This window comes from Galeopterus variegatus, unplaced genomic scaffold (genome assembly GCF_000696425.1).
Source record: "Galeopterus variegatus unplaced genomic scaffold, G_variegatus-3.0.2 Scaffold67, whole genome shotgun sequence".
Lineage (NCBI taxonomy): Eukaryota > Metazoa > Chordata > Mammalia > Dermoptera > Cynocephalidae > Galeopterus > Galeopterus variegatus.
Genome location: NW_007726178.1, coordinates 469,620 through 496,397, shown reverse-complemented (window position 1 = coordinate 496,397; position 26,778 = coordinate 469,620). Strand labels below are relative to the sequence as shown.

Sequence of the window (26,778 nt, the reverse complement as noted above, 5' to 3'; positions counted from 1 at the left end):
TATTATGTATGGAGTAATTATGCAAGTTTGAATGATGTTTATTCAAAACACCCATTGATGTCTTAATAATGTTGACCCAAAGACCAAATATCATCTGACATACCTAGATCTTTAATGCTTTTTATATTGAAGTAATAATGAAGTAAAAAATTTGCATTATTTATCTATCCTTATGTTTTAAAAATTCATTGTTCTGTTTATTAGTTTAACTTGTTAAATTCAACTCAGTCTCCATTGGGAAATGCTACAAATTGGCATGGATTATTTTTTCTCACTGTGACATTTCTGTTGGATGGAGGGATGAATATAATCTTTGTTGCTTGGCTTAGTGAGAATCCATCCAAAATTTCCCCTCATTTTCAACCCTAAGTAGGTATTACATTTGTTTGTACATTGGTTATTTTATTCAGTAACACTTATTTAATGTTAACTGTATGCCATTCACTATTGATGAAAGTCCCTACCCTTAGGAACTTATACTTCAATGAGGGAAATGTGTAAGCCCAGACCTAGAAATTATCCTTGGTACTTACTTCCCTCTCTTGCATTTCCATCATCCAATTTATCACCAATTCCTATCCTTTCTGCTTTCACAATATATCTTTAATATATTTACTTGTCTTTGTTTCCATTTCCACCACCCTAATTGAAACCATCAGTCAACTTCTGCATTGGGTTCCTGCAGTTGCCTCTCAACTGGCCTTTCAGCATTCATAATTCTTCCTTTCAATACTTTCTTTAATGTGCCACCAGAGATCTTTTAAAAATGTAGATTTGACCATATAATTTCTTAAAATTTTTTGAAGGTTCTCAGTTGCTCTGAGGATAAAGCACATAATCTTAGCAGGGTTTATTATGCTCTTCGTGATCTAGGTCTTACCTCATCCACCATGTCTCTCGTCTCATTTTGAAACACTTTCCTCCCTAACACACTACATTCCAGGCACACTACATTAATTCAGTTCTCTAAATGCATGCACTCTACTTCCTGCTTTATACTCTTGCCCATGCTCTTCCTTCTGCCTAGAACACTGCCATGTGCCATGCTTACCACTGCCCCTTAGTTTGGTGTAAATATCACTTCCTTCAGGAGATCTCTCCAGGCCCATGCTCCTATGCCTCAAATCTAAATTGTCTCCTGACCTCAATGTGTCCTATACCTTTCCTTCATAGCACTCATCAGAATTTATCACATTTGCTATATCTGTGATTATGAGCTTGATGTCTCATACCCCTACTAGTTCCTGTGAAGGTATGGACCATGTCTGTTTTTTCTCTACTGTATTTCTGGTACCTAGCACAGTGTCTAGTTCTGAACAGGGGCTTAAGCAACATTTGTTGAGTAAACGATTAGTGTTTGACAAAATTAAATACTTGAAAGTTATGCTATGCTATGTGGACATCATTTCACTGTGTTGAAAATCCTCAAGAAATATTAATACTTTATAATTAAATCCATCAGTCATATTGGGTATATATTCAACATTGTAAGCTATGATCATTCTGCAGTGATAGATCAACACCTTAATTGAAAGCGTGGAAATTAGCTGCTAATTAGTAAATATATTTTAAAGTGTTTCCCCTTTTTGTCCTTTCAGCGTCGAGGTCCTCAGCGATCCGTTGATGTAATAGTTTCATCTGCTTTCTTGTTGACTATCTCAGTTGTATTTATCTGTTGTGCCCAGGTGAGTGAACTTGTTCCAGGTAGAAATGAAAGAATGGATATATAAATACTAAGTTTCAGAAGACTTTATAATAATAAATAATCAAAGTAATAATATAAATAAGCCAAGTTAAACAAGTAAGTTTTGAAGTTGACTTTTTGCAGTTTATTTTTTCAGTAGAATAAATAAGTGTATCTTATCTATGTGTTATGAACAGTGAGCATATTCTCAAATATCTGTTGAATGAACATATAGGAATTAATGTTTCTCTAGAACCCATCTGATTTTTTTTATTTGCTAAAACAAACATTGAGTTATAAAATTGTTTCCTGAAGCTGATTTATCCACATTGAATATTAATTCTTATGTTTCTTATCTCTGCATTGTCACTGTGATTTGATTGCCATGTGCTTTAAAAAAGAATTCCCAGTGACCAAGATTAGTCAGGAAATACAAAAGTATCTCAGGATATACTCTGTGCTGTAAAATATAATGCAAACTTCTGTTTCAAGTAGTTTGACATACTAGGCTACCTGAAAATTCTTCTGCTTTAAAACACCAAACAATGCTGAGGGGAAAAAAACCCTAGCTTTTATATATATATATATATATATATATATATATATATATATATATATACACACACACACACACACACACACACACACATACTATATACATGTCTGAGTTCACATGACAGTAAAGGGCCAAAAATTAAGATAAAACTGAAAACCAGAGTATTATTTAAGCATAAGCATTAACGGTATGTCAGCTCTTAGATAAGAGGGTGAGGTGCATTGTCAACCTAGAGACCTGAATTTTATTCCCACATGAGGACAGGAGATGTGGCCTTAACCTGCATACCTCCCTATATATATTCACACCATGGAGTCATAACCTTCAATGGCCTACAGCCTCAGTGAAAAGGTGAACGAGAAAAACAGTCTGCCCACCAGCACGGGAAGACAATAAAGAAACTTATCTGACTCTGCCTAGACTCTGGATGGCAATAAAGGGGGAAAAATTTCTCCTAAGAATATATAATTATAGGTTTGCCCATATTACAGGTTTAGGGTTCAAATTAATGTTACACATTTTGTCCTATAATCCTCATGTCTATAAGTTACTATAAAAAGTGGTCCTAGGCCCATGGATACCTGGCAGAAGCAAAACTAAGACTGTACTGGGGCATATAACTTCAGCCTAGACCACACAGGATTTCCACATATAAATCCCCTTCAGGCTTCAAGACACATGAAGAAGCAACCCAACATGAGTGAGTCAACAGATTAGCAAACAGGAGAATTAGATCTCCAGCTGTTTCAGTTAATAGACTGATCCGATAGAAACTTTTTTTGTTGTTTAAAATGATTATGACACAGATAACGCTATGTGGAAAGAACAGATAGATTTGAAAACAAACCCAGTAGTACTTCAGTGAAATGAAAAATGTAGTCATTGACATTAAAAACACAATGAACAGAATAAATAACAGATTAAAGACACATTTAATGAACTGAGACATAAAGGAAATGACCTAGAATACAGGAGAGAGATAAAGAGATGGAAAATGAGATATAGGTGGGAGATCCAACTTTTATCTAATAGGAATTCCAGAAGGAAAGAATGGAGGAGAGCAATATTTGTAGAGATTTTTCTGAGTTGATGAAATTCTTTTCAGGCACAAGGACAGTTTATAAAACTTTCCCGTGTACCAGGCCACAAAGTAATTCTAAACTAATAACAGATGACTGTCACCACATAGACCACATGATCTAGCTGTAATGCAGTCAAAGTACAAAACAATGACAGCAATAACAACAAAAAAAACCTCATATATTTGGAATTTTCAAAATGCACTTATAAATAACAGATTTTTAAAAGGCAAAAGTACATATTAAACTGTAAACTACCAGTACACTTGAGAATTTTTTAAGGATAGTAGTATGAATTGCTTTGTGTCATAAAAGTTGAAAGCTTAAGTGTATGTTTTTGTAGAAATGCATAATTTATTAAAACTGACTCAAAAAGTAATTGAAAACCTGAGGAGACCTATAACTGTAAGTAGTATTGATTTCATAGTTTAAAAATATGCTCCCTCATGGAAGACTCTTGAGCAGACGCACAGAGCAAGCCTTTCAAAGCTGGAGGGAATCCACTAGACTGTTCTGCCTGACTGGCTAAAGCCCAGGACAGTGCCTGCTGCCCAGAGAGGCCTGAGAGCTGCCAAGCCTCCATGTCCTGAGTCAGCTGTGCCAGAACAAGCAGGTGCTGTGGGATCCCCAGCCCAGGCCAGTCCCTGCCACCCAGAGAGACCCAAGAGCTGTCGGCCCACACGCCCCAAGTCAGCTGTGCCAGAACAGGCAGGAGCCACGGGACCCCCTGCCCAGGCTAGTCCCCACTTCCCAGAATTGACAGTCCCTTCAGGATTCAGGCCAGACATCAGGGTGGAACGAGTGGACTGTGATACCCCCTGCCACAATGACTAAACACCAAAGGAAAGATACCAGAAATATGAAAAATCAAGAAAGTACATCAGCACCAAAGGAAAATAATAACTCTCAAGCTCTAGATCCTATAGAACAGGAAGTCCTTAAAATGACTGATAAGGAATTTAGAGCAACAATTCTAAGGAAACTAAATAAGATACAAGAAAACTCAGACAACACAATGAAATGAGAAAAAATATACAGGACCTGAAAGAAGAAATGTACAAAGAAATCAACGTCCTGAAAAAGAATGTAGTAGAGCTTGTGGAGGTGAAGGATTCATTCAACGCTATTAAAAACACAACAGAGGGCCGGCCCGGTGGCGCACTGCTACAGTGCGCCGCTTGGGAGCGCAGTGGCACTCCCGCCGAGGGTTCGGATCCCGCATACAGACCGGTTCCCGCTCACTGGCTGAGCGAGGAGCGGGCGCAGCACCGAGGGTTGCGATCCCGTTGCCGGTCCCGGTCCGGTGCGGGCGCGACACTGAGGGTTGCGATCCGTTGCCAGACACGAAAAAAGACAAAAAAAGGAAAAAAAAAAAAAAAAAAACACAGCAGAGAGTCTAACCAGCAGGCTAGAACAAGCAGAAGAGAGAATTTCTGACCTTGAAGACAGGCTGTTTGAATTAACACAGGCAGACCAGAAAAAAAAAATTTTTTTAATTGAAGAAAATCTGAGAGATAACAGACAACCTTAATTGCTCAAATATCCAAATCATGTGTATTCTAGAAGGGAAGGAAAAAGGAAATGGTATTGAAAACATATTCAATGAAATAATAGCAGAAAACTTCCCAGGTATAGGGAAAGTCACAGATCTTCAGATTCAGGAGGCCCAAAGATCCCCAAATATATTCAACACAAAAAGGTCCTCTCCAAGACAGGTTATAGTCAAATTGGCAAAACTCAGAGACAAAGACAGAATCTTAAAAGCTGCAAAAGAGAAGCAGCAAGTCACCTTTAAGGAAGCCCCAATCAGACTAACATCAGACTTCATCAGAAATCCTAAAAGCAGAATTCCAGTCAAGATGGCAGAATAGATGGTCCCCAGCATCACTCTTTCCCACAGATCAACCAATTTACAACCATAAAAATGTAACATCAGCCAAGCTGGGGCCACTGGAGCTCAGGGGAAGAGGAGGAAAGACCTACAGAGTTCTTGAAGGCTGGAGAAACCACAATGAGAGAAAGAAAAACTGCTCAGAGTCTTTCAGGCTGTGGCTGCTTTAAGGCTGGAACTGCTGAGTGCTTGGAGCAGGAGCTGGCAGAAACCACAGCTGTGCCCTTCAGATGGAGTTACTTGGAAGTGACAGAGGAGAAGGGGCCTTGGTGGCCCCCAGGACAGCAAGACCACTAATAGGGTTCCTGTGGACCCACACAGGAGCGAGGAGCCAGAACAGCTGAAAAGGGGAGCCATTCAGAGGCTGGTAAGTCATTGCAAGGGACCAGTGCAGGGCCCATCCCATGTGAAGTGTTTGGTGCATGGGCTGTGGGGGAGACAGGCCCACCGGGAGAATACTTGGACACAGCAAGGACAGCCGATCTGCCCCCCAATCAGTGAGGGACCACACAGAGGAGACTGGTCAGGAATATAGAATTGAATGGGGTGCAGTTTGCTGAAAAAAACTCAGACCCAGATCAGAGTTTCTACACAACCCAGGTGCACCAGGTCTCTGGAGAGCCAATAGTACCTGTGAGGTCAACCATTAAACCCTGAGCTGCACAAAAAGCCTTCCCTAGGGAAACAGCAGCAAAGCAGCAATTTAGCTCAACCTCACAGCTCAAGTACTGGTTCCCACAGGAAGCTCCCCTGTGTTAGAAGTAAGCAAAGGACAAAAGATTAGTTCCAGCCCAGGCACACCACTAATGCCTTGGGGCCTGTCAGGGGACATGACGCTTAGAGCCGGGGACCAGACCCGGCCCAAAACCACTCATACCACCAGTGCCTTGGCGCCTGAGACATGGAGAAGGGGATCGGACACCCCTCCCACAACCAGGCACACCATGTCAGTGCCTTGGGACCCACCTGGGGACCCAAGGCATGGAGAAGGGGACTGGACACCCCTCCCACAACCAGGCACACCGCTCCAGTGCCTTGGGGCCTACCTGGGGACCCGAGATATGGAGCTGGGGGCCGGACTCCCCTCCCACAACCAGGCACACTGTGCCAGCACCTCGAGGTCTGCCAGGGGACCAGAGGCATGAATCCAGGGACTGTATCCCCCTCCCACAACTAGGCACACCATGCCAGCACGTTGGGGCCCACCTGGGGACCTGAGATGTGGAGTGGGAACTGGACCCCCCCTCCACAACCAGGCACACCATGTGAGTGCCTCAGGGCCTGCCCAGGGACCCAAGGCATGGAGCTGGGGACAAGACACTCCCCACAACCAGGCACACCACTTGTGCCAAGAAGCATGCCAAAAGCATCACCTCCATGTGGGTGGCCCACCAAAGCCACCACAATAACCATGGCTGCCACAAAAGTAGCTAGATGCCACAACCTCCACACAGATGGTCTGCCAGCCACTGGAGGGCATTGACAGAAGGAGAGTCACCAGCAGAGATAAAGAAAAGAGGAGGTCTCTCTCCACAAAGCCCATTTCAGAGTGACAGAAGAAGCATCTACTTTATTATAATATTGGGGACCTGATCACAGTTCTTAGCATTAAACAGATCATCTAGGCAAAAATCAACAGAGTAACCATTATTCTTTCAGAATGAGAGAAGAAATCTAGGGTGATTAGAGGGGGGAGGGAGGAAGAAGAGGGGTTGGGGAGAGATTGGACAAGGGGCATTAAGAATAATTATGGTTTGTAACACTATATATGCTAGTAATATTGATTTGATCAACATATCCCAATGTTCAACCCCCAAAATATGTATAATCAATTTTCATTTACTAAAAAATTTTATAAAAAATAAATAAATAAAAAGCCAAAAAAAAAAAAAGAACAAAACCTACCAGTAAAACAAAAATGCTAATAATAAAGAGGAAAAATAGTTTTTCTACCACGCCAAGAAACCAACAAACACAGAAGACAAACAGAAAATCAGAAAGAAAGGAACAAAAGATACTTAAGACATCTAAACAAAAATCAATAAAATGCTAGGAGTAAATTAACACCTTTCAATGATAACTCTAAATGTAAAAGGATTCAATTCCCCACTCAAACACACTGACTGACTGGATTAAAAAGATGGACCCAACAATATGCTGCCTTCAAGAGACTCACCTCACCTGTAAAGACACACATAGACTAAGAGTGAAAGGATAGAAAAAGATATACCATGCAAATAGAAATGAAGAACAAGCTGGAGTAGGTATTTTTATATCAGATAAAATAGACTTTAAACCAAAAATCATAAAAAGAGATAGAGAAGGCCACTATATAATAATAAAAAGATCTATCCATCAAGAAGACATAACAACCATAAATATATATGCACCCAACATTGGAGCAGCCAGATTTATAAAGCAAATGCTATTAGATCTAAAGAATGAGATAGACACACTAACACCATAATAGGAGGGGACCTGAACACCCCACTATCAATATTGGACAGATCATCTAGAATTAACAGAGAAACACAAGATCTAAACAACACTTTAGACCAATTGGACTTTGCAGATATCTACAGAACATTCCATCCAACAATGTCAGAATATTCATTCTTCTCATTAGCACATGGAACATTCTCCAGGATAGACCACATGTTATGTCACAAAGCAAGTCTCAACAAATTTTTTAAAAATTGGAATTATTCCATGTATATTTTCAGATCACAATGGATTAAAATTAGAAATCAATAACAAATGGAACTCTGGAAACTATGCAAACACATGGAAATTAAACAACATTCTGCTTAATGATATGTGGGTCCAAGAAGAAATAAAACAGGAAATCAAAAAATTTCTTGAAACTAATAAAAATAATGACACATCATACCAAAACCTGTGGGATACTGCAAAAGCAGTACTAAGGAGGAAATTTATCACATTAAATGCTTACTTCAGAAGAATGGAAAGATGGCAAATAAACAACCTAACACTTCACCTTAAAGCATTAGAAAAACAAGAACAATCCAAACTCAAAGTTAGTAGACAGAAAGAAATAATTAAGGTCAGAGCAGCAGTAAATGAAATAGAAACTCTAAAAATGATACAAAAGATCAATGAAACAAAAAGTTGGTTTTTTGAAAAGATAAATAAAATTGACAAACCTTTTGCAAGGCTAAGAAAAGAAGAGAGAAGACCCAAATAAGAAAAGTTAGGAATGAAAAAGGTGATATTACAACTGATACCTCAGAAATACAGGGAATCATTAGAGACTACTATAAATGACTATATGCCAACAAATTTGAAAAACTGGAGGAAATGGATAAATTTCTGGACACATACAAACTACCAAAACTGAGCCAAGAAGATACAGAAAATCTTAACAAGCCAATAACAATAAAAGAGATTGACGCTGTCATCAGAAGGTTCCCAACAAAGAAAAGCCCAGGACCAGATGGGTTCACTGCAGAGTTCTACCAAACCTTCAAAGAGGAATTGATACCAATTCTCTACAAACTATTTGAAAAGATTGAAACAGAGGCCATTCTCCCAAACTCATTCTATGAGGCAAACATCACCCTGATACCAAAACCAGACAAAGACACATCAAAAAAGGAAACTACAGGCCAATATCCTTGATAATTATAGACACAAAAATTCTCAATAAAACACTAGCTAACAGAATACAGCAACAAATACATAAAATTATACACCATGATCAAGTGGGATTCATCCCAGGGATGCAAGGTTGGTTCAACATATGCAAATCAGTAAATGTGATATACCACATCAATAGAAGCAAAGAAAAAAACCGTATGTCATCTCTATAGATGCTGAAAAAGCATTTGACAAAATTCAACATTCATTCATGATAAAGACTCTCTACAAGTTAGGCATAGATGGAGAGTATCTCAACACAATTACAGCCATATATGATAAGCCCACTGCCAATAGAGCTGAAAGCTCTTCCCTTAAGAACAGGAACTAGACAAGGATGCCCACTCTCACCACTCCTATTCAACATAGTATTGGAAGTACTAGCCAGAACCATCAGAGAAGAGAAGGAAATAAAGAACATCCAGATTGGAAAAGATGAAGTCTAACTGTCCCTGTTTGTGGATGATATGATCCTATATATTGAACAGCCTAAAGCCTCTACAAAAAAAACTTTTGGAGTTGATAAATGACTTTAGTAAAGTTGCAGGATACCAAATCAACACACAAAAATCAGTAGCATTTCTATACTCCAACAGTGAACATGCAGAAAAAGAAAGCTAGCCCATTTTAAATATCTACCAAAAAAATAAAATACTTAGGAATAAAGTTAACCAAGGATGTGAAAAATCCCTACAAAGAGAGTTACAGACCACTGTTGAGAGAAATTAAAGAGAACACAAGAAGATGGAAAGATATCCCATGTTCTTGGATTGGAAGAATTAACATTGTGAAAATGTCCATATTACACAAAGTGATCTACAGATTCAATGCAATCCCCATCAGAATTGCAATGACATTTTTCTTAGAAAAGGAAAAACCTATCCAGACATTTATATGAAATAACAAAAGACCATGCATAGCCAAAGCAACCCTGAGCAAAAAAATAAATAAATAAAGCTGGAGTCATAACACTACCTGACTTTATACTACAAAGCTATAATAACCAAAACAGCATGGTACTGGCATAAAAACAGACACACAGATCAATGGAATAAAGTAGAGAACCCAGAAATCAACCCATACACCTATATCCATCTGATCTTTGACAAAGGCACCAAGTCTACAAACTGGGGAAGAGACTGCCTCTTCAGCAAATGGTGCTGGGAAAACTGGATATTCATATCTAGGAGAATGAAACTAGATCTGTACCTCTCACCATATACCAAAATAAACTCAAAATGGATTGAAGAATTAAATATACATCCTGAAACAATAAAACTCCTTAAAGAAAACATAGGGGAAATACTCCAGGAAGTAGGAGTGGGTACAGACTTCATGAATATGACCCCAAAAGCACAGGGAACCAAAGGAAAAGTAAACAAATGGGACTATATCAAACTAAAAAGCTTCTGCACAGCAAAAGAAACAGTCAACAGAGTGAAAAGACAACTGAGTGGAAGAAAATATTTGCAAAATATACATCTGACAAAGAATTAATATCCAGAATATACAAGGAACTCAAACAACTTTACAGCAAAAAAACAAATAACCCAATGTAAAAATGGGCAAAGGGGCTGAATAGACATTTCTAAAAGGAAGATATATGAATGGCCAACAGACACATGAAAAAATGCTCAACATCACTCAGCATTCAGGAAATGCAAATCAGAACCACTTTGAGATGCCATCTCACTCCAGTTAGGATGGCTAATATCCAAAAGACTGAGAATGATAAATGCTAGTGAGGTTACAGAGAAAAAGGAACTCTCATACACTGTTAATGGGACTGCAAAATGGTACAGCCTTTATGGAAAATGGTATGGAGGTTCCTCAAACAATTGCAGATAGATCTACCATATGACCCAGCTCTTCCACTTCTGGGAATATACCCAGAGGAATGGCGAAGGGATACCTGTACTCCAGTGTTTATTGCAGCACTGTTTACAATAGCCAAGAGTTGGAACCAGCCCAAATGTCCATCATCAGAACAGTGGATAAGGAAACTGTGGTATAGCTACACAATGGAATACTACTCTGCTATAAAAAAGAACGAAATACGGCCATTTGCAACAACATGGATGGACTTAGAGAAAATTATATTAAGTGAAACAAGTCAGGCACAGAAAGAGAAATGTCACATGTTCTCTCTTATTTGTGGGAGCTAAAAATAAATATATAAACAAATAAGGCAGGGGAGAAGACAACAATCAACAATTCCTTGAACTTGTTAAGACAAGTGAGCAGATATGATGTAGTGGGGGGGGGGAGAAAAGGAGGGGGGAAGAAAAACAGGTAAAGGGACATGGAAATCAGTTACAGTGTATATTGAGAAGTTACTATAAAATAAATAAATAATAAATAAAAATATGCTCCCAACAAAATTTCTTCAGACCCATGTGGTTTTTTACAAGTAAATTTTGTCAAATATTCAGATAAACAGATAATCCTAATCTTAAACAAAAGATCTAGAGAATAGAAAGAAGGGAATAGTCCTCAACTCATTTTATGAGGCTAATAAACCTTAATCTCAATATCAGAGAGACAGTATAAAATTGGAAACTCTGAGCTAATTTTACTTAGATTAACTTAGATACAGAATTTCTCAGCAAAATTCTAGGAAGATGAAGCCAGAAATTTAATAACAATAAATATGCCATGACCAAGATAGTTTATTCTTGAAATGCAGAGAATTTCAACTTTATAAAATGTATTAATTTCAACTCCTTGAGTTGATTAAAGGAGGAGAAAACATGCAGTCAGATCAATAGATGCAGAAGACAATTTGTAATTTTCAGTGGAGATTTGTGATACCAAGGATTGGAAGTATTGTCCTTAATCTGATACAGCATATCTTTCAAAATTTGGAGCAAACATTGTACATAATGAAATTGCCTTACGGTTATTACTTTAAAATCAGGAATAAGACAAAGTTACCCTCTCTATCACTTCTACTCAGCATTTTTTTTGGAGGGTATTAAGCAGCAAAGACAGGAAAAAGATAAATGATAAAAAATTTGGGAAGGAAAAATAAAATCATAGATTATTGACTTTACAGACACATTGCTAAAAACATACGTTTTTTAGAAGATGATCAACAAAAATAGATACATCAACATAAAAAATTGATTTTGTTCTTATAAACCAGAGATCAACAAAGTTCCTCAGTAAAGTTCTGGATAGTAAAGATTTTAAACTTTGCCCAACATGCACAGTCTCTGAAATATATTCCCCCTTTCCTCCTCCCGTTTCTTCCCTTGTCGCCTCTTCCTACTCCTCCTTCTCCCTTCTTCCTTAAAGAAAAAAGGTAAAAATTATTCTTAACTCCAGGACCAAATAAAAAGTGGCCTAATGGTAGATTTGGCCAACAGATCAAAATTTGCTAACCTCTACTGTATATAGAAACAGATCATTAAAAACTGTATATGCCATTTTTAATAACAAAAAATATATATGTGTAAGGTTCCCAAGAATAAATCTAACAAAAGATCTGTGGGACATTCTGGAAAAATATGATAAAACTTTATCGAAGGTTATGAAAGAAAGTACACCATGTTAATGGATGGGAAGACTCAATTTCATATTGATTCTCCTCAGGGAATTGTTGGAATCCCATGCAATTAACCAGAATGCTTTGTTTATTTTTGCCAATAAAACACATAAAACCTTCTAAAATTCATCTGGAAGCACAAAGAGACAAGAATAGTCCAGATAATTTTGAAGAATGAGTTGACTTACTAGAAGTATAAAGACTTACAGTTGTAGAATAACTTTATGATTTTGGCTCAGGTACAGAATAACGAGTGGGATAAAACAGAGTCCAGTATATCCAAACATATGTGGGAACCTCATATGATAAGAAGGCATTATAAATCAATGCAAGAAAGCTTTACATAACGGAAAAACAAAATAAAATTGAAGTAAAATAAAATGACTTCACACCATACAAAAAATAAATTCCAGATGGATTAAAGATCTGTTAAAAACAAAAATTTAAATTTGATCGCAAATAAAAATAAAAATTGTACGTGCTACAAAAGACACCATCAAAGACAAACCAGAGTCAGAAAAGATATTGGCAAAACAAGTGACTTAGGGGCTGGCTAGTTAGCTCACTTGGTTAAAACGCAGCATTATAACACCAAGGTCATAGGTTTCCATCCCTGTACTGGCCAGCCACCAAAACAAAAGCAAAAACAACAAAAACAAAAAAACTGACTTAAATAGTATTGTTATTCAGAATTTATAAATAACTTCTACAAATCAGTAAGAAAAGCAGATAACCTAACAGAAAGGAGTAGAGAATATAAAAAAGTAACTCACAGAAAAGGAAACTCAATGACCAGTAAACATATGAATGAAACATACTCATCCTCCCTAAGTAACAAGAAAAGCAAAATTAGAACAAGGAGACAGCATTTTACACCCATCAGGTTGGCAGATGTTGTTAAAAAGTTTGATAATTACAAGGGTGGACAAGTGTGAGGGCAAAGGGGACTCTGATACACTGCTGCAAGTATAAATTGGTACAACTGTTTTTAAAGACAAATTTGCAACATTTAATAAAGTTGAAGCTGTGAGTATCCAAGGACCCAGCAGTTTTACTTCTAGATATTATCTCTTGAAGAAAGTCTTGCAGGAGTGAACAAGAATGTTTATTGCAACATTGTAATGAGGGAAATTGTCAACAAAATAAATACTAATGATAGAGTAGGCCAATAAATTGTGGTTGATTCTTTTATCTTTAGGATGTTATAATGAAGAAATTTAGAGCTAAATGTATCAACATGGATAAATCTTGAAAACAGGTTCAGTGAAATAAAAAGCAAATTGAAGAATGATGTGGATAATGTGATAACATTTATATTTATTTTAAAATAGACATAAAATAACATAGTTTAAGAATGTATATATAGCTAAACTATAAAAACCTTTAGGGAAAAGATAAACACAAAATTTGTTACCTCTAAGGGTGTGGCAGTGGGGAGAGAAATGAGGATCAAGAAAAAGTTTAAAGGGGTTTCAGCTGGATCTATAATCTTTTATTTTTTGAAAATCTGAAAAGTATTGCAAAATATTAGGATTTGACAAAACTCGTAGAGGTCACATGGATAGAGATAAAGTTATATTCTATACTTTTGATGTGCTTAAAATATTTTATGATAATGTGGAATGTTTTAAAAATGTAATGGATTTATGAACATTCTGTATGAAGTAAAATGTTTTTTTCTTTTAAAAAGAAATTGTTTGAATCACATTGCTGCTTCATGTTGTCTTTTTATACACTTTTAGCTGCTTCATGTGCATGAGATCTTCCTTGATTGTCACTACAATTGGGAACTGGTAATCTGGTGCATCTCTTTAACACTTTTTCTCCTGAGATTTGTTACCCTTGGATCAGAAACAAGTAAAAAATATAGCAATACCTCAATATTACTTACTGAACAGGTGAGTATGCGTGTTTATTATGTTATAAATAAATGTCTATAATCTACATATTAAGTTAAAATGTCTTTATTTCATGTTTTAAAAGAATGTAGTTTATTCGATTAAGGCCATTTGTGCTATAAAGCAAACTTAAAATCTGACAGGACACAAGACTTTCTTCAGTGTTTCTGCCTTGATTCAGATTTCAAATTTAATCTACTGTTTTTATGTCCTATTTTTATTTGATAAGAAGGAAGTAAGTATGCTTTATAGAAATGAGGGATTTTAAGTCATTAGTGGAATATGTTTGCTTTGCAGTATAGCAGAGCCACATTTGAATACATATGGATTTTTATTCAATAGAAAGGATAAAATGTAATGATTTTGATGTTTAATTTTATTTTTTATGAATTTGTTAAATATTTTCCTCTCACCATTTCATAAAAATTATATAAAGAAAATTAAATAAAGCTTATTGACAATGAACTTGTTGAATATTTTAGTTAGGGACAGTTTGATTCTAAAGAATCAATAACCCTGTTAAATGAGCTCAATTAAAGGGAAAGGTGAGAGTAGCCAACAAAGGACCTCTAAGAAAGTATACTTGGGCCTCATGGAATTGGAGAAAATCAGCCACTTCTTCCAACTCACTCTGAGGCTAATGGTTTCTCATTTCTGCTCTTCTCTGCACCTTTCTTCCAATGGCCTCTCTGTAGACATGCTACCCTATAATTTTGGCTTACACATGGTTTTGGTTTGGTTCAGCATAAGTTGTGACTTGGATTTTACTCATAACTTTTCAGCTCATGATCCTACAATATCTGGCAGTTATTGTGTTGGTCTCACTGACTAGCTTTGGGTTAGGGTAACTCCCCATCTAATGAGCTGTGGCTGCCACATTAGGAGCAGGAAGACGGGATTCAAGTAGGATAAGCACAGCTGCCAGGCCTGCTTCTTCCCCAGGCTCAGTATTAGAGCATTTTTCAAAGAAGGGAACTGTGGACAGCACAGGCAAAATTGTCTTTTACAGAATGGATAACAAAATACACAAATATTTCTTTTTTCTTTTTTTTTTTTTTTGTCCTTTTTGAGACCGGCCACACCGCGCTCAGCCAGTGAGCACTGTGAGCGCACTGGTCATCCCTATATAGGATCCGAACCCGCGGCAGGAGCACTGCTGCGCTCCCAGCGCTGCACTCTCCCGAGTGCACCACGGGCTCGGCCCGAAACAGATATTTCTATGAGTGACTTGCAAAATCAGGCACAAACCAATTGATTTAGTTTATTCTAATTATTCTTTAAGTTGAGTTAGCTCTGGAACTAAAGCATCTCACCTTTTAAATAATGCCATCCACTTTTCCTTTTTTGCTTTCGCTTTTGATTACTTTTGAAAAGTGTTTAAATAGTAGTTATTATTTTTGTTATTGTAGAATAATATAAGTTTAATATAAAGTATAAAGAAGAGTATTAAAATCACCTATAATCTCAATACCCAGAGAACCACTACGACTATTTTAGTGAATATCTTTCACGTCCTTTTAAAATGTGTTTGTTATAATTTTAAGTATTTTTGTTTACTCTTTTTTATAAAAGATAAACCTCTACTTGAAAATGGAGAAGAAACCTAACAAAAAAGAGGAACTGACACTAGTGAATAATGTTTTAAAACTGGCTACTAAACTGCTAAAGGTAAGAAAAAAATTAAAAATGGATACAATGTAGAATATGCTGTTCTAACACTGTATCTTAGTCTTGTTTGTAGATCCTACCTTGTATTTGGTTTTCATGATGATCCAAATTGTTTCCAAATTTTATTTGAGCACATTCATGCAATTTATATTTTACTTCTCATTGCAAAAGTAATCAAAGTAATCTAAATAATTTCTTTGGAAATTGTATAGTAAGACTTTTAATAATGTTTAGATCATTGTAGAGGTTGGCATCTTTGGAAATTTATGCATCCTAGAACTTAAAATATATTTCAAAAAGAAGGTTTGATGTTAACTTGGGAATTTATTCATTTTGTATTTCTCAGAGTTGTCTTCTGCTTGACCTTGAGTTAGCTTAAAAAGTAGTAATACATAATCGTTATAATAAATGAGTATATATCATCAATAAACATTTAATTTTCATATCATTTTTGGTAACAAAAGGAATGCAATCTTGATGTATTTGATCTCATAGTAACTCTCTGGAGGTAATTTAATAAAATATTTTTACTACTGCTCTATGGTGTTAGCAATGGTTTTCTTTCTCAAAAGAAAAATATTTTTTAAAAATCTCAATTCTTATAACCAGTTGAACGTAATTCTTAGAGTTGTTTAAAAGTTTTCAGAAAATGATATGAAATTACTTGTGTCTCAATGTTATGGTTAATTCTTCTATCAACTAAAAAGTATTAATTGAGTATAGACTGTGAGCCTTACTGTATATTAGGCATTGAAAGGGGATAATAAAATAAATAATTACAAATTGCTTTCTTTTTCAAATTCCTTTAAGTGTTTTGAGGAAGACGATGACATTTAAATAATAAGCATATAATACTCTACAGGCAAACTCCATTTTTGCCAAAATGCACCATAAGAAAAAATATCTTAAATTGATAGTTTTATGTTTGTTTGATACCTATATATTGGATATCTTCAGAATGCATGCACTATGCTAGACAGGAGGGAGCTACAAAGATGAAACTCAATGAGCAGCTACTATCTCAGAGTAGAGAGAAGTATAAAAATAACTAAAATACAAAGCACAACAATGTATCTTTTTTGATCATAGTCTCCTATTCTGAACCCTGGGAATTAATGTAGATTGTACCTTCTCTCCCCCTCTTTACAGCCAAGAAATTCTCAGGTCTATTGATTCAACCTCTCAAATATCTTCTGATTCATCCCCTCTTCCCTATCAACACTGCCCAATGTGAGACCCTTGTCTCTCACTTGAGCTTTTGACACACTGAACTCAAATGTGTGCCGTCTTCTGGTCTTGCTGCTCACTCTAATCTATCTTCCACATTGCTGACACAGTGATCTTTCTCAAATGCACATCTGATGTGCTGTTTTCTTGCCTAAATTCCTTTAGTGCCAGTCTGTCAGCAGTTTGCCTAAAGAATGACCCTTACTTAAGTTGCCAGCTTTATAAGTTTAAAGTACTTTCTCTTTTATACTTAACCTCTTAACAATGATGAACAACCTGTAGCAATTCAAATGTGCCATGTTCTTGTTGTGTCTTAAGGAATACCTACTTTTCCCCACCCACAAAGTTTCAGGAGTGCCTTCTTCTATGGTCCCCCTGCTTTTTAGGCATACCTCTGTAATGGGACTCTCATATTTGAGTTATTTGTTTGCATGTCTACTAAACTGTAAGGCCCTTCAGCTCAGGGACTGAATCTTAACTTTCCAGAGCCTTAACGCACAGGGCCTGGCATATAGTAGAACTTTACATGTTTGAATGAATCAATCAATTAATTAATCCATGTATTTGAAAATGAATTGACTCGAAGGGGAGTTTATACATATATATTAGTATTGTCAGAAAATTTGTTTAATTATATTTCTAATTATTCTGCAAAAAGATATTGTCCTCTTTCAGTTTCTATTCTAGCTCTTATACTAAAAAATGTTCTTTAACCTCCTTATAGCTACTAGACCAGTACTTTACTAGTTATTCATGTGGGACAGAAATTGGGAGTTACAAATTTAGTTACAGAGTTTTTTTTTTTTTTTTTTTAAGGAAGTCACTTTCTCCTTAAAAAAAAATTAAAACTACCGTTAAAATTTACTTATCTTGGGCCGGCCCGGTGGCGCACTGGATAAGTGCGCCGCTTGGGAAGCGCTGCGGCGCTCCCGCCCGAGGGTTCGGATCCCACATACAGACCAGTTCCCGCTCACTGGCTGAGCGAGGCGCGGGGGCAGTGCCGAGGGTTGCGGTCCCGTTGCCGGTCCCCGGTCCGGTGCGGGGGCGACACTGAGGGTTGCGATCAGTTGCCGGACACGGAAAAAGACAAAAAAAAAAAAAAAAAAAAAAAAAAAATTTACTTATCTTGAGTTTAACCAAGTTTATCCTTTCTAAAAGCATCCATAATTTGTAACTTTTTTGAAAGAGGATTTTTAAAAAATCATCATTGTATATTGCCCTTAATTAGTTTAACTGATAATTCTCATTGAATCTGTGGCTAACAGTTTTTTTCTCTTCTGCTAGGAATTGGACAGTCCCTTTAGATTATATGGACTTACAATGAATCCACTGCTTTATAACATCACCCAAGTTGTCATCCTGTCAGCTGTTTCTGGTGTTATTAGTGACTTGCTTGGATTTAATTTAAAGGTAAGAGCTTGCAAGAATTTTTTTTTTCTTAGTACCTGTTGCATTTTTGTGTCACTTCTTATACCCTATTACTCTTTTGAGATTTCACATGCACAGTAATGGAATCATTTTAATAAGATTACACACAATTAATGAAAATAATTTCACATTTAATTTCAAAGAATGATATATACTCATGGCTTATAATACTGATGGAACTTCCAATTTGGAAAAGTATTTATTATAAGTAGGACACTCATGCAGGATAGGTGGAAGTATTTATTTTTATTCATATAATTTGAATCTAATTTATGTGATAAAAAAGAAAACAGAGCCCTATTTCTGTTTTTGGCCCAAAATTGTATTATCTCTTTTTATGGCAATGCATACATCCTCCAATATATGCACAACTAACTGTTAATAAGGTGTAGGATAATTATATTAAATAAGTAATATGTATATATTGTCACTTCCCAGTAAAAGAAAGCCAGAGAAATCTGATTTTCACTTTTTTTGTGTTTAAGGTGAGTAGTTCTTCAAAATAAAAGAGTAAAGGAGTTAAAATATTAGAACCTGCACTTGTGTGTGAATGCAGTTTAAATAAAAAGTAGTATTATATGATATGATTTAAGTTTTGATATTAAAACTGGCTGTAATGGTAATGGTCACTACTTTTATTTTTTTCTCTAGCTGTGGAAGATTAAATCATGACAATTTGAAGAAAAGAAGATGTAGCCTCTTTTCCGAATAAGAGTACTGACTAAGCTGCCTGAAAGCAGTCACTAATTCTTTGCTTCAGGAGTCTCAGCTGGGAAATTGAAGTGTTTACATCAGACTCTCTTGTGCAATCTTATATTTATTTTCCTTGTTCACTGTTTTTTTACATTTCTTTTAGTCTATATATTTTATTTTTAAGCATTGATGTACTTAGTTGTTGAAAGGGTGATAAAACTGATATCCAGATACTTGAGATCCTGGTAATTGTTCATAAATAATTGACAAAATAACAAATTGTAAAAATAGAAGCCATTGCTAAGCACTGTTTCTCCATCAATGCCATGAACTTGCCTTACTTGTAGAAAACTTCTTTAACTTTGGCATACTGCATTGGACTCAGCTAAACACAAATAATATTTCCTTCAGCAAATCAAGATCCAGTCAGGGTTTCTCTTGAATTATTTTGGAACAATGCCAGGATCTAGACTATTAAGCTGCAGTTTAAGCACCCTTCAGTATTAATATATATGGTATTACATTACAGGTCAACAAGTGCTCTTTGATGACAAAACTTGTAATAGAGCAATAATTGTAAATGATTACCATACTGTAAGATATTTTGATAAAAATTAACTTGTAATAATTGTATTTATTTGAAACACTGGGCTGTTTGCACAGCTCCAACTGTGCATGCTCAAAATGTGCACTTTTTAAAATTGTTACTTTTAATGCATATCTTTATATGGGATATGTTATAGTGTACTAGGGCATGGTATGGTATCCTTTTGAGTGAGGTATATACTCATCTCACAAGTGAAGTGCCTATTGATATTACTAAAGTACATTATGTTTACTCAAGTAAAGTTTTCTCCCCATGGTACACTATAGTGTATGCTATTCATACCACACTCAAAGGAACAACTTAAGAATAAGGTTAAGAACCAATAAAATATTCCTCTGATTGCTAGTTATAAAACTATCCAAATTTTCAGAAAAGACAGCTTCAGCTTGCAAATTCTATTCTGTAAACTTAATCTGGTGCATTCCCTTCACGTCCCCTGTTATATAAGGGCTATTTTAGATGCTTTTAACCTGGAAGGTTAACTGCCCCCCTCTCTACCCCAGTAATTTGTCAAGTGTCCAGTGAGAACATATCATGTTGGCATGTTAGGTAAATAGAGCAGATATGATAGTATCTTACATTGGGCCTTGATTTTAAGTTGTTATATTTGTACAATCAAGAGTGTTTTGGGAATTACATGAAACATGAAATGTTTTTGCGATTTTTTTTTTTAACTGGGTGTCTAGTTTTTAAAACAAAGAATTTATTTGAAACAATCTAGAATTTTCTTGGTGCAAAGTGTATCATGTTGAATATCCTCACATTTTTACCATGTTATAAGGGACTTAAGATAATTAATTGTAAATAATTTATTTGATTGGTGCAGTTCTAATCCCCAAATCATAATTAAAATCAGGAATGTGTGGAGAACAGAGCCATGTCATATCACTTTGCTCTTACCATTCCTTTGGATCAGCCTTGATTCAGCCTCATTGTGTAAGTGTATTTTCTTTCTATGAAAAACACCAGAAAGGATTTTGTTTTATTTGCCTATGTTCTAATGTGTTTAATAATGACCAAAGTGCATTCTGATTTTTTTCAAGGAATGTATTACTGGAGCTTTAAGAACATACTTAGTTTCTCATGTGAAAACTTAGGCTTTGTCTGATATGTTTCTTCTTTCTATATTGTCTATTGTTGAGGTTGTTTTTAGGAATTATGTTTTATAAAATTTTTCAAATAAGGTACATACCTATACAGAACTTAACATTTTGCACAGAATATATCAAATATATTTTGAGAAAAAAAAGTACGGCATGAGTTCTGTTAGGAATAAAAGATGAAGCTATTGTGTCACACAAAAAAAGAGCTTATTTCAAAATGGAAATATTTTTGAGAAAAGTAGCCGAGTATACTGATTTAGGAAATGCTTGTTTTAGATTGAAGTTCAATTTAACTTAGAGTTGAGAGTTGATTTATTAAGTACAGTGTACCTCTCAACAACTTATTAATAATATGTTGAATTATGTCACTAATGTGGGCAGCAATAGAATACTAAAAGGAAAAAGTTATCATCTTAAGCAGTTTCAGAACATTAACAGAACTGTTTTCAAAGCAGAAAAATTGGCATTGCTGCCTTTAAGAATACCACGAATGTAAGAAATTGAAAGAAATTGTAACATATCACAAAATATAGAAAAGGCAGTTCAAAGATAGAATTGTGGCAGATGTTGTGTGTTAACTATTGTTTCTTTGCCACATGTGTTGTATTTGAAAGTTTCAACAGCAAGTTTAAAATAAAACATTCTATGACTGGCAGTGGTTTTTTTTTTTTTTAATTTTCAAGTAATATACATTTCTATGTATACTTGTGTTTACTATAGCATAAACTTTAATTATAATTGTTAGATTTGGGAGGAGTGAAAATAAATTTTTTAAACTTTCGAACACTTCGGATTTTGTTATGATTCTCAGAACATGAAATGATAATATATACACAGACTTCATCACCAGAATGCTACTAATCACTAATATTTATTTGTTTATTTGCATTTGAATGCAGAAAACTGACTGTGATCTGAGATATTAAAGCTCAATGTCAGAAGGATACTGGTGTTTTTAAACAAATGATTTTGCCACATGAATTCAGCATGAGAGATCATAATCAACAGTAGGGTGATTAGGCATATCTATTACCTGATTGGTACAAGTGTTCATAGGACTTAAATTAATCAAGGACTATTAATTCAAATGCACTTTCAAACTTACTTTAAATTTAGGATTGGATCTTTTAATGAGTCTACGTTCAGGCTTCAAAACAGAGTGATTTGACTTGCAGCTCTTTCATTTGCTGTATCATTTAGAATGCCACTTCTCCATCTTTTTTCTGCCAAGCCTATACAAAGGATACAAAAAATACTTAATAGCACTGGCTTCCCACAGTACTTAGTTTCTAGGGGAGTGGCCTGGGGAGTCTAGGAGACTATTAGTGATAGGAAAAACCAAATTGTTTTTTCTACTCTCACACACCACTCAACATAACACTTCTAACACCAGATTTTCTAGCAGACACCAATTGGATGCCCTATAATTTAAATCAATTCTGACACTATCTACCCAGAGATAAGAGTCAGATCCCACAGGTTGAGGGCTCAGTTCTGCAAGACTATGTCCACTTCAGATTCCAGTTATCAGGCCCAGGTTGTAACCAACCAGCTATAAATTGGGGTTCCCATGACCCCCTCCTTGGGTTTGATTAATTTGCTAGAGCAGCTCATAGAACTTAAGGAAACACTAGTTTATTATAAAGCATATTGTAAAGAATACAGATGATGGAAGAGATGTATGGGGCAAGGTATGGGGGAAGGGGTGCAGAGCTAACATACCCTCTCTGGGGTGTGCCACCCTCCAGCAATCTCTCTGTGTGTGACAACCCAGAAACTCTCTGTATTAGTTCATTTCTGTTGCTGTAACAGAAATACCTGAAACTGAGAAATTTGTAAAGAAACAATATTTATTGCTTACAGTTTCAGAGGCTAGGAAGTCCAAAGTCCAGGGAACATATCTGGTGAGAGCCTTGTGAGGAGTGATTCTTCACAGCAAAGCAGGGTGTCACATGGATGGCATAAGCAGAAAGAGAGCTAAGTCCTCACTCCTCTTTAAAGCCCACAGAGCCATGCTGATGAGCACCATTAAACCATCAATGGATTAATCCATTCACTTGGGCATGTTCCCCACAATCTAATCACCTCTTCAAGCCCCCCCCATACCGCCCCCCCTTTCAGTTATCATAAGATTTCCCACCCTCTTAACACTGTCCAAGTGGAGGTTAATTTTCTAATACATGGACTTTGGGCGACACAATTCAATCCACAGCACTCTTCAAACCTCATAGTTAAGGAAATCTTATGGAGGCTTCATCATGTAAGTATGATCAATTATTAATTCAATTTCCAGCCTCTCATCCCTCTCCAGAGGTGGAGAGGTAGACTGAAAGCCCCAAACTTCTAATCGTGGCTCAGTCTTTCTGGTGACCAGCCCCCATCCAGCAGCCCACCAAGAGTTGCCTCTTTAGAACAAAAGACATTCCTATCACCCAGGAAATTCCAAGGGATTTAGGAGCTCTGTGTCAGATGCTCCATCACCACTCAGGAAATTACCAAGGTATTAGGAGCTCTGTGTCAGGAACTGGGGTCAAAGACCAAAGATTAGAACAAAAGATTCTCCTAGCACCCCTATCACTTGGGAAAGTGCAAGTGTTTTAGGAGCTCTGTGCCAGGGAATGGGGGCAGAGACCTATATATATATATATATATTTTTTTTTCCTTATTATTTTACAGAAGCAGTATAGATATGTTTTCAAAAAAGTGTTCCCCAAGTGATTTGGAAAATCTGCCCCATCTGCCACTCCTTACCACCTTGAGAATTACTGTCTTAAGATCAGGAATTTTATAGAACCTAAATTCCATGAGATCTTAACTGTACCCACCACTGTATTCCCACATAGAAGAATCTCAATATATTTACTGAATGAATGTTATGAATGAATGAATGGCTTGAGTTGAATAGGACTTTGGACACCAGCTAGTTTAAAGTCCTTATTTTACCAGCTAAAATAGCAGGTCACAAAAGAGATTTGGAAGCTTGCCCAAGGTTGTACAACTAGTTAATGATAGAACCCAAGCTCTCCTTATTTCCTCTGCAGGTCTATTCTGTGATAGTATCTTTATATAAGCATCTGGCACCTCTTAACTGATCAAAATACTTAATCATAGGAAAATATCTGGGGAGAACAAAGATATTGATAAATTCTCTGCACATATTTGTAGAGAGGTCATATATATAAACCAATAAACCTTGGCAATAGGAAAAAGTTAGAATTCATCTTGACGTCTCCCTGTTCAATTCTCTGCAGTGCGCTCTATTGGAAAGAACATAATGCTTTGGCTTCAGACATCTTTTACTGTCAAGCAAATTACTTAACCTCTGTGAGCTTTGGTTTTCTCAACTGTAAATTACTGACAGTAATACCTATTTTACAGGGCTATTAGGAGGATTAATGAGATAGCATATGTAAAGCACTTCACACAGGAACTGACGTGTTGGCTGTGTAGAAAGATTTTTTAATAAGAAAAACAAGTCATGACCTAGGATAATTAACAAAAATTTCCAAGCTAAACCTTATTACATAAGATATCACATGCATCCCCACCAAATATGAGACATAGTTAAGAATTGTGCTTCATATCAATTATCGTACATGAAGAATTCTTTTATAAGAAGTCAACATTTAATTCCTTTTCTTTCTAAGCAGGCACGCTAACATGGGAGGAAAGCTCTCGTTCTTATGTAAGCCTATATATTACTGAATATCCAATTATGAGCAAATTTGCTAAATTCTCAGTTGTGTATTCCATTCATATTTCTTCATTATTAGATCTCTGTTTCACTTATATGTGGGTACTCTCCCTAACGACACCCTAGAGTCCTTTTTCTGCCTGCTCTCAACTCTCAACCTTAAGTTGTCTGCTCACTGTTCATTATTTGAGCTGCCGGAGAGTAACTCGACTTTTTCTGGGCAGCTGGCTGGTACAGGGATGGAACCCCGGACCTTGGTGTTACAGCACCATGCTCTAACCAACTGAGCTAACTGGCAGCCCCCCTGACTTGACTTTCTACAAATCATGCTTATGAAGATATTACAGAAACTTCTCTGAGTTCTATATTTTGCCATTTTTAAAAATCAGTTTCATGTCCATTTATAAGTTCCCTAAATTGGCTTTTCCAAACCTCTGTTAGCATCATCAAACTCTTCACCTCTTTCATCCTGTAACTATGGGCATTTTTTTCTCTCTGACTTTACTGAAAAGAGAAATCACTAAGCATGAATTCTACCATCTTCTCCCTTCAGCTCTGTGGAAGAGATGTTGCTTTCTGAGGCCACCTGTCCCTCAGAGCTCAGGATTTTGTTTGTCCCTGCCCACCTTTATGATGCCTCCTCAGTTTCCCTCACCATCATCTTTAATTTTTTTCCATCCTGATTTTATGTTATAAATCATTTTGATTTCCTTGAGAGGTATCTGAACCTAGAATATGAGAGAACTACGTACGGTCTGTAGGTTGGATAGAACCATTGTATACTAGGTGCACTGCGAGGACTTACCTCAGTCTCAGCCTTCATATGAACAAAGCAGGAGGTTGTTTCTGCATGCTCATCAAGCTTGGTCGGACTGGGCCTCTTTCCTCTCCTGGCTGTAGCTGAATGGGTCAGTGATAGGTGCCCAGCCCTGAAGCAGCCAACCATTTTGAGGGACTGCGAGTAGCCTATGGGACCAGCTGGCGTGAGAGCCTTGCCCAGTAGAGGCACTCTATCCTTGAGAGTGACTTGCAAATTTGAGTTTAGAACATGGTGTCAACAGGTAGAATTGCTAGAAAAGCAGGACCCAGAAGAAGCTGTGAATTAAGCAGGGCCATGAAGGAGAGAGGTGGTAGTGATAGTGGAGAGGGGAGAAGAAAGTAACAGAAACTGCCCAGAACTGGCAGAGGCAGAGGAACTGAGTGATGCTTAGGCAGTGCTGCCAGATCATCATCCCAGCTGGTCTTGGGCTATAGTGGCCTCATCTTGTGTCCTGAGTCATGTCTCCATTTATCCTCACCATAAACCCTTGTCACCTGAGGTAACCAAACGATGACTCTCACCTGAAAAAACCTTACACAAATGGCTGTTCAATCTTCAGCCATTTTTCTTCTCTAATTGGCTCTCCCTCTATATCTTTTGACACATATCTAAGTGCAGTACTTGACTATTGACACTACACTTCCAACATATTTAGTCCTCCTACAGCCACAAAATAGTCACCAATCTCAGTACTAAATGTTTTGCTTATTCCTTCCTTTTTATGATGTTATTCAATTCTGTGTATTCAAATATCTGAAATAAACTTTGTGGCTTATTTTTTTGTTTGTTTTTAAAACTAAATCCAACTCTTCCTGCTAAATTTAATAATTGACTTTCTGTAGTTATTTAATCTCCTTGATGGGTTTTCAGGACTTTGGGGGCTGTATTTTAATTTTAGTCAGTCAAATTCTCCTACAAGTTTTGATCAATTATTTATATATGGGAATTTCCAGTTTTCCCAACCTTGATACTAAGAGGTATGCTTTAAGGCAAAACAGACTTATTGCCAAAAGCTATATGACCAGTTTGCATCCCTTAAGATATACCCAGTGTTTGCAAAGGCCTTTACTTGTTTTTGCTCGAAAATGCAGACTTTGAGTTGGCAGTTATTCTGCCTTCTATTTATATCCTTCCTCTTGCTATCGGCTAGAATTGCTGGGTCAGGTTAGTCATGCTGAAAGATGCTCACAACATGAATTCTACTGTTCGGGGAAAGATGTTAGGGT

The 26,778-nt window shown here is 36.5% G+C and overlaps 1 protein-coding gene across 1 annotated transcript in view; it reads left to right on the top strand.

The window, feature by feature from the left end:
* The window catches only part of PHTF2 (putative homeodomain transcription factor 2), a 145,134-nt gene extending 123,315 nt beyond the window's left edge, over nt 1–21,819 (top strand). Inside the window, exons 14-18 of the mRNA XM_008577478.1 lie at nt 1,599–1,685; nt 14,157–14,312; nt 15,885–15,980; nt 18,492–18,617; nt 19,287–21,819. Of these exons, the coding sequence (XP_008575700.1) occupies nt 1,599–1,685; nt 14,157–14,312; nt 15,885–15,980; nt 18,492–18,617; nt 19,287–19,307 (486 nt within the window). The 3' untranslated portion in view covers nt 19,308–21,819. The remainder of the gene's footprint in view (nt 1–1,598; nt 1,686–14,156; nt 14,313–15,884; nt 15,981–18,491; nt 18,618–19,286) is intronic.
* Nucleotides 21,820–26,778: the final 4,959 nt, after the last annotated feature.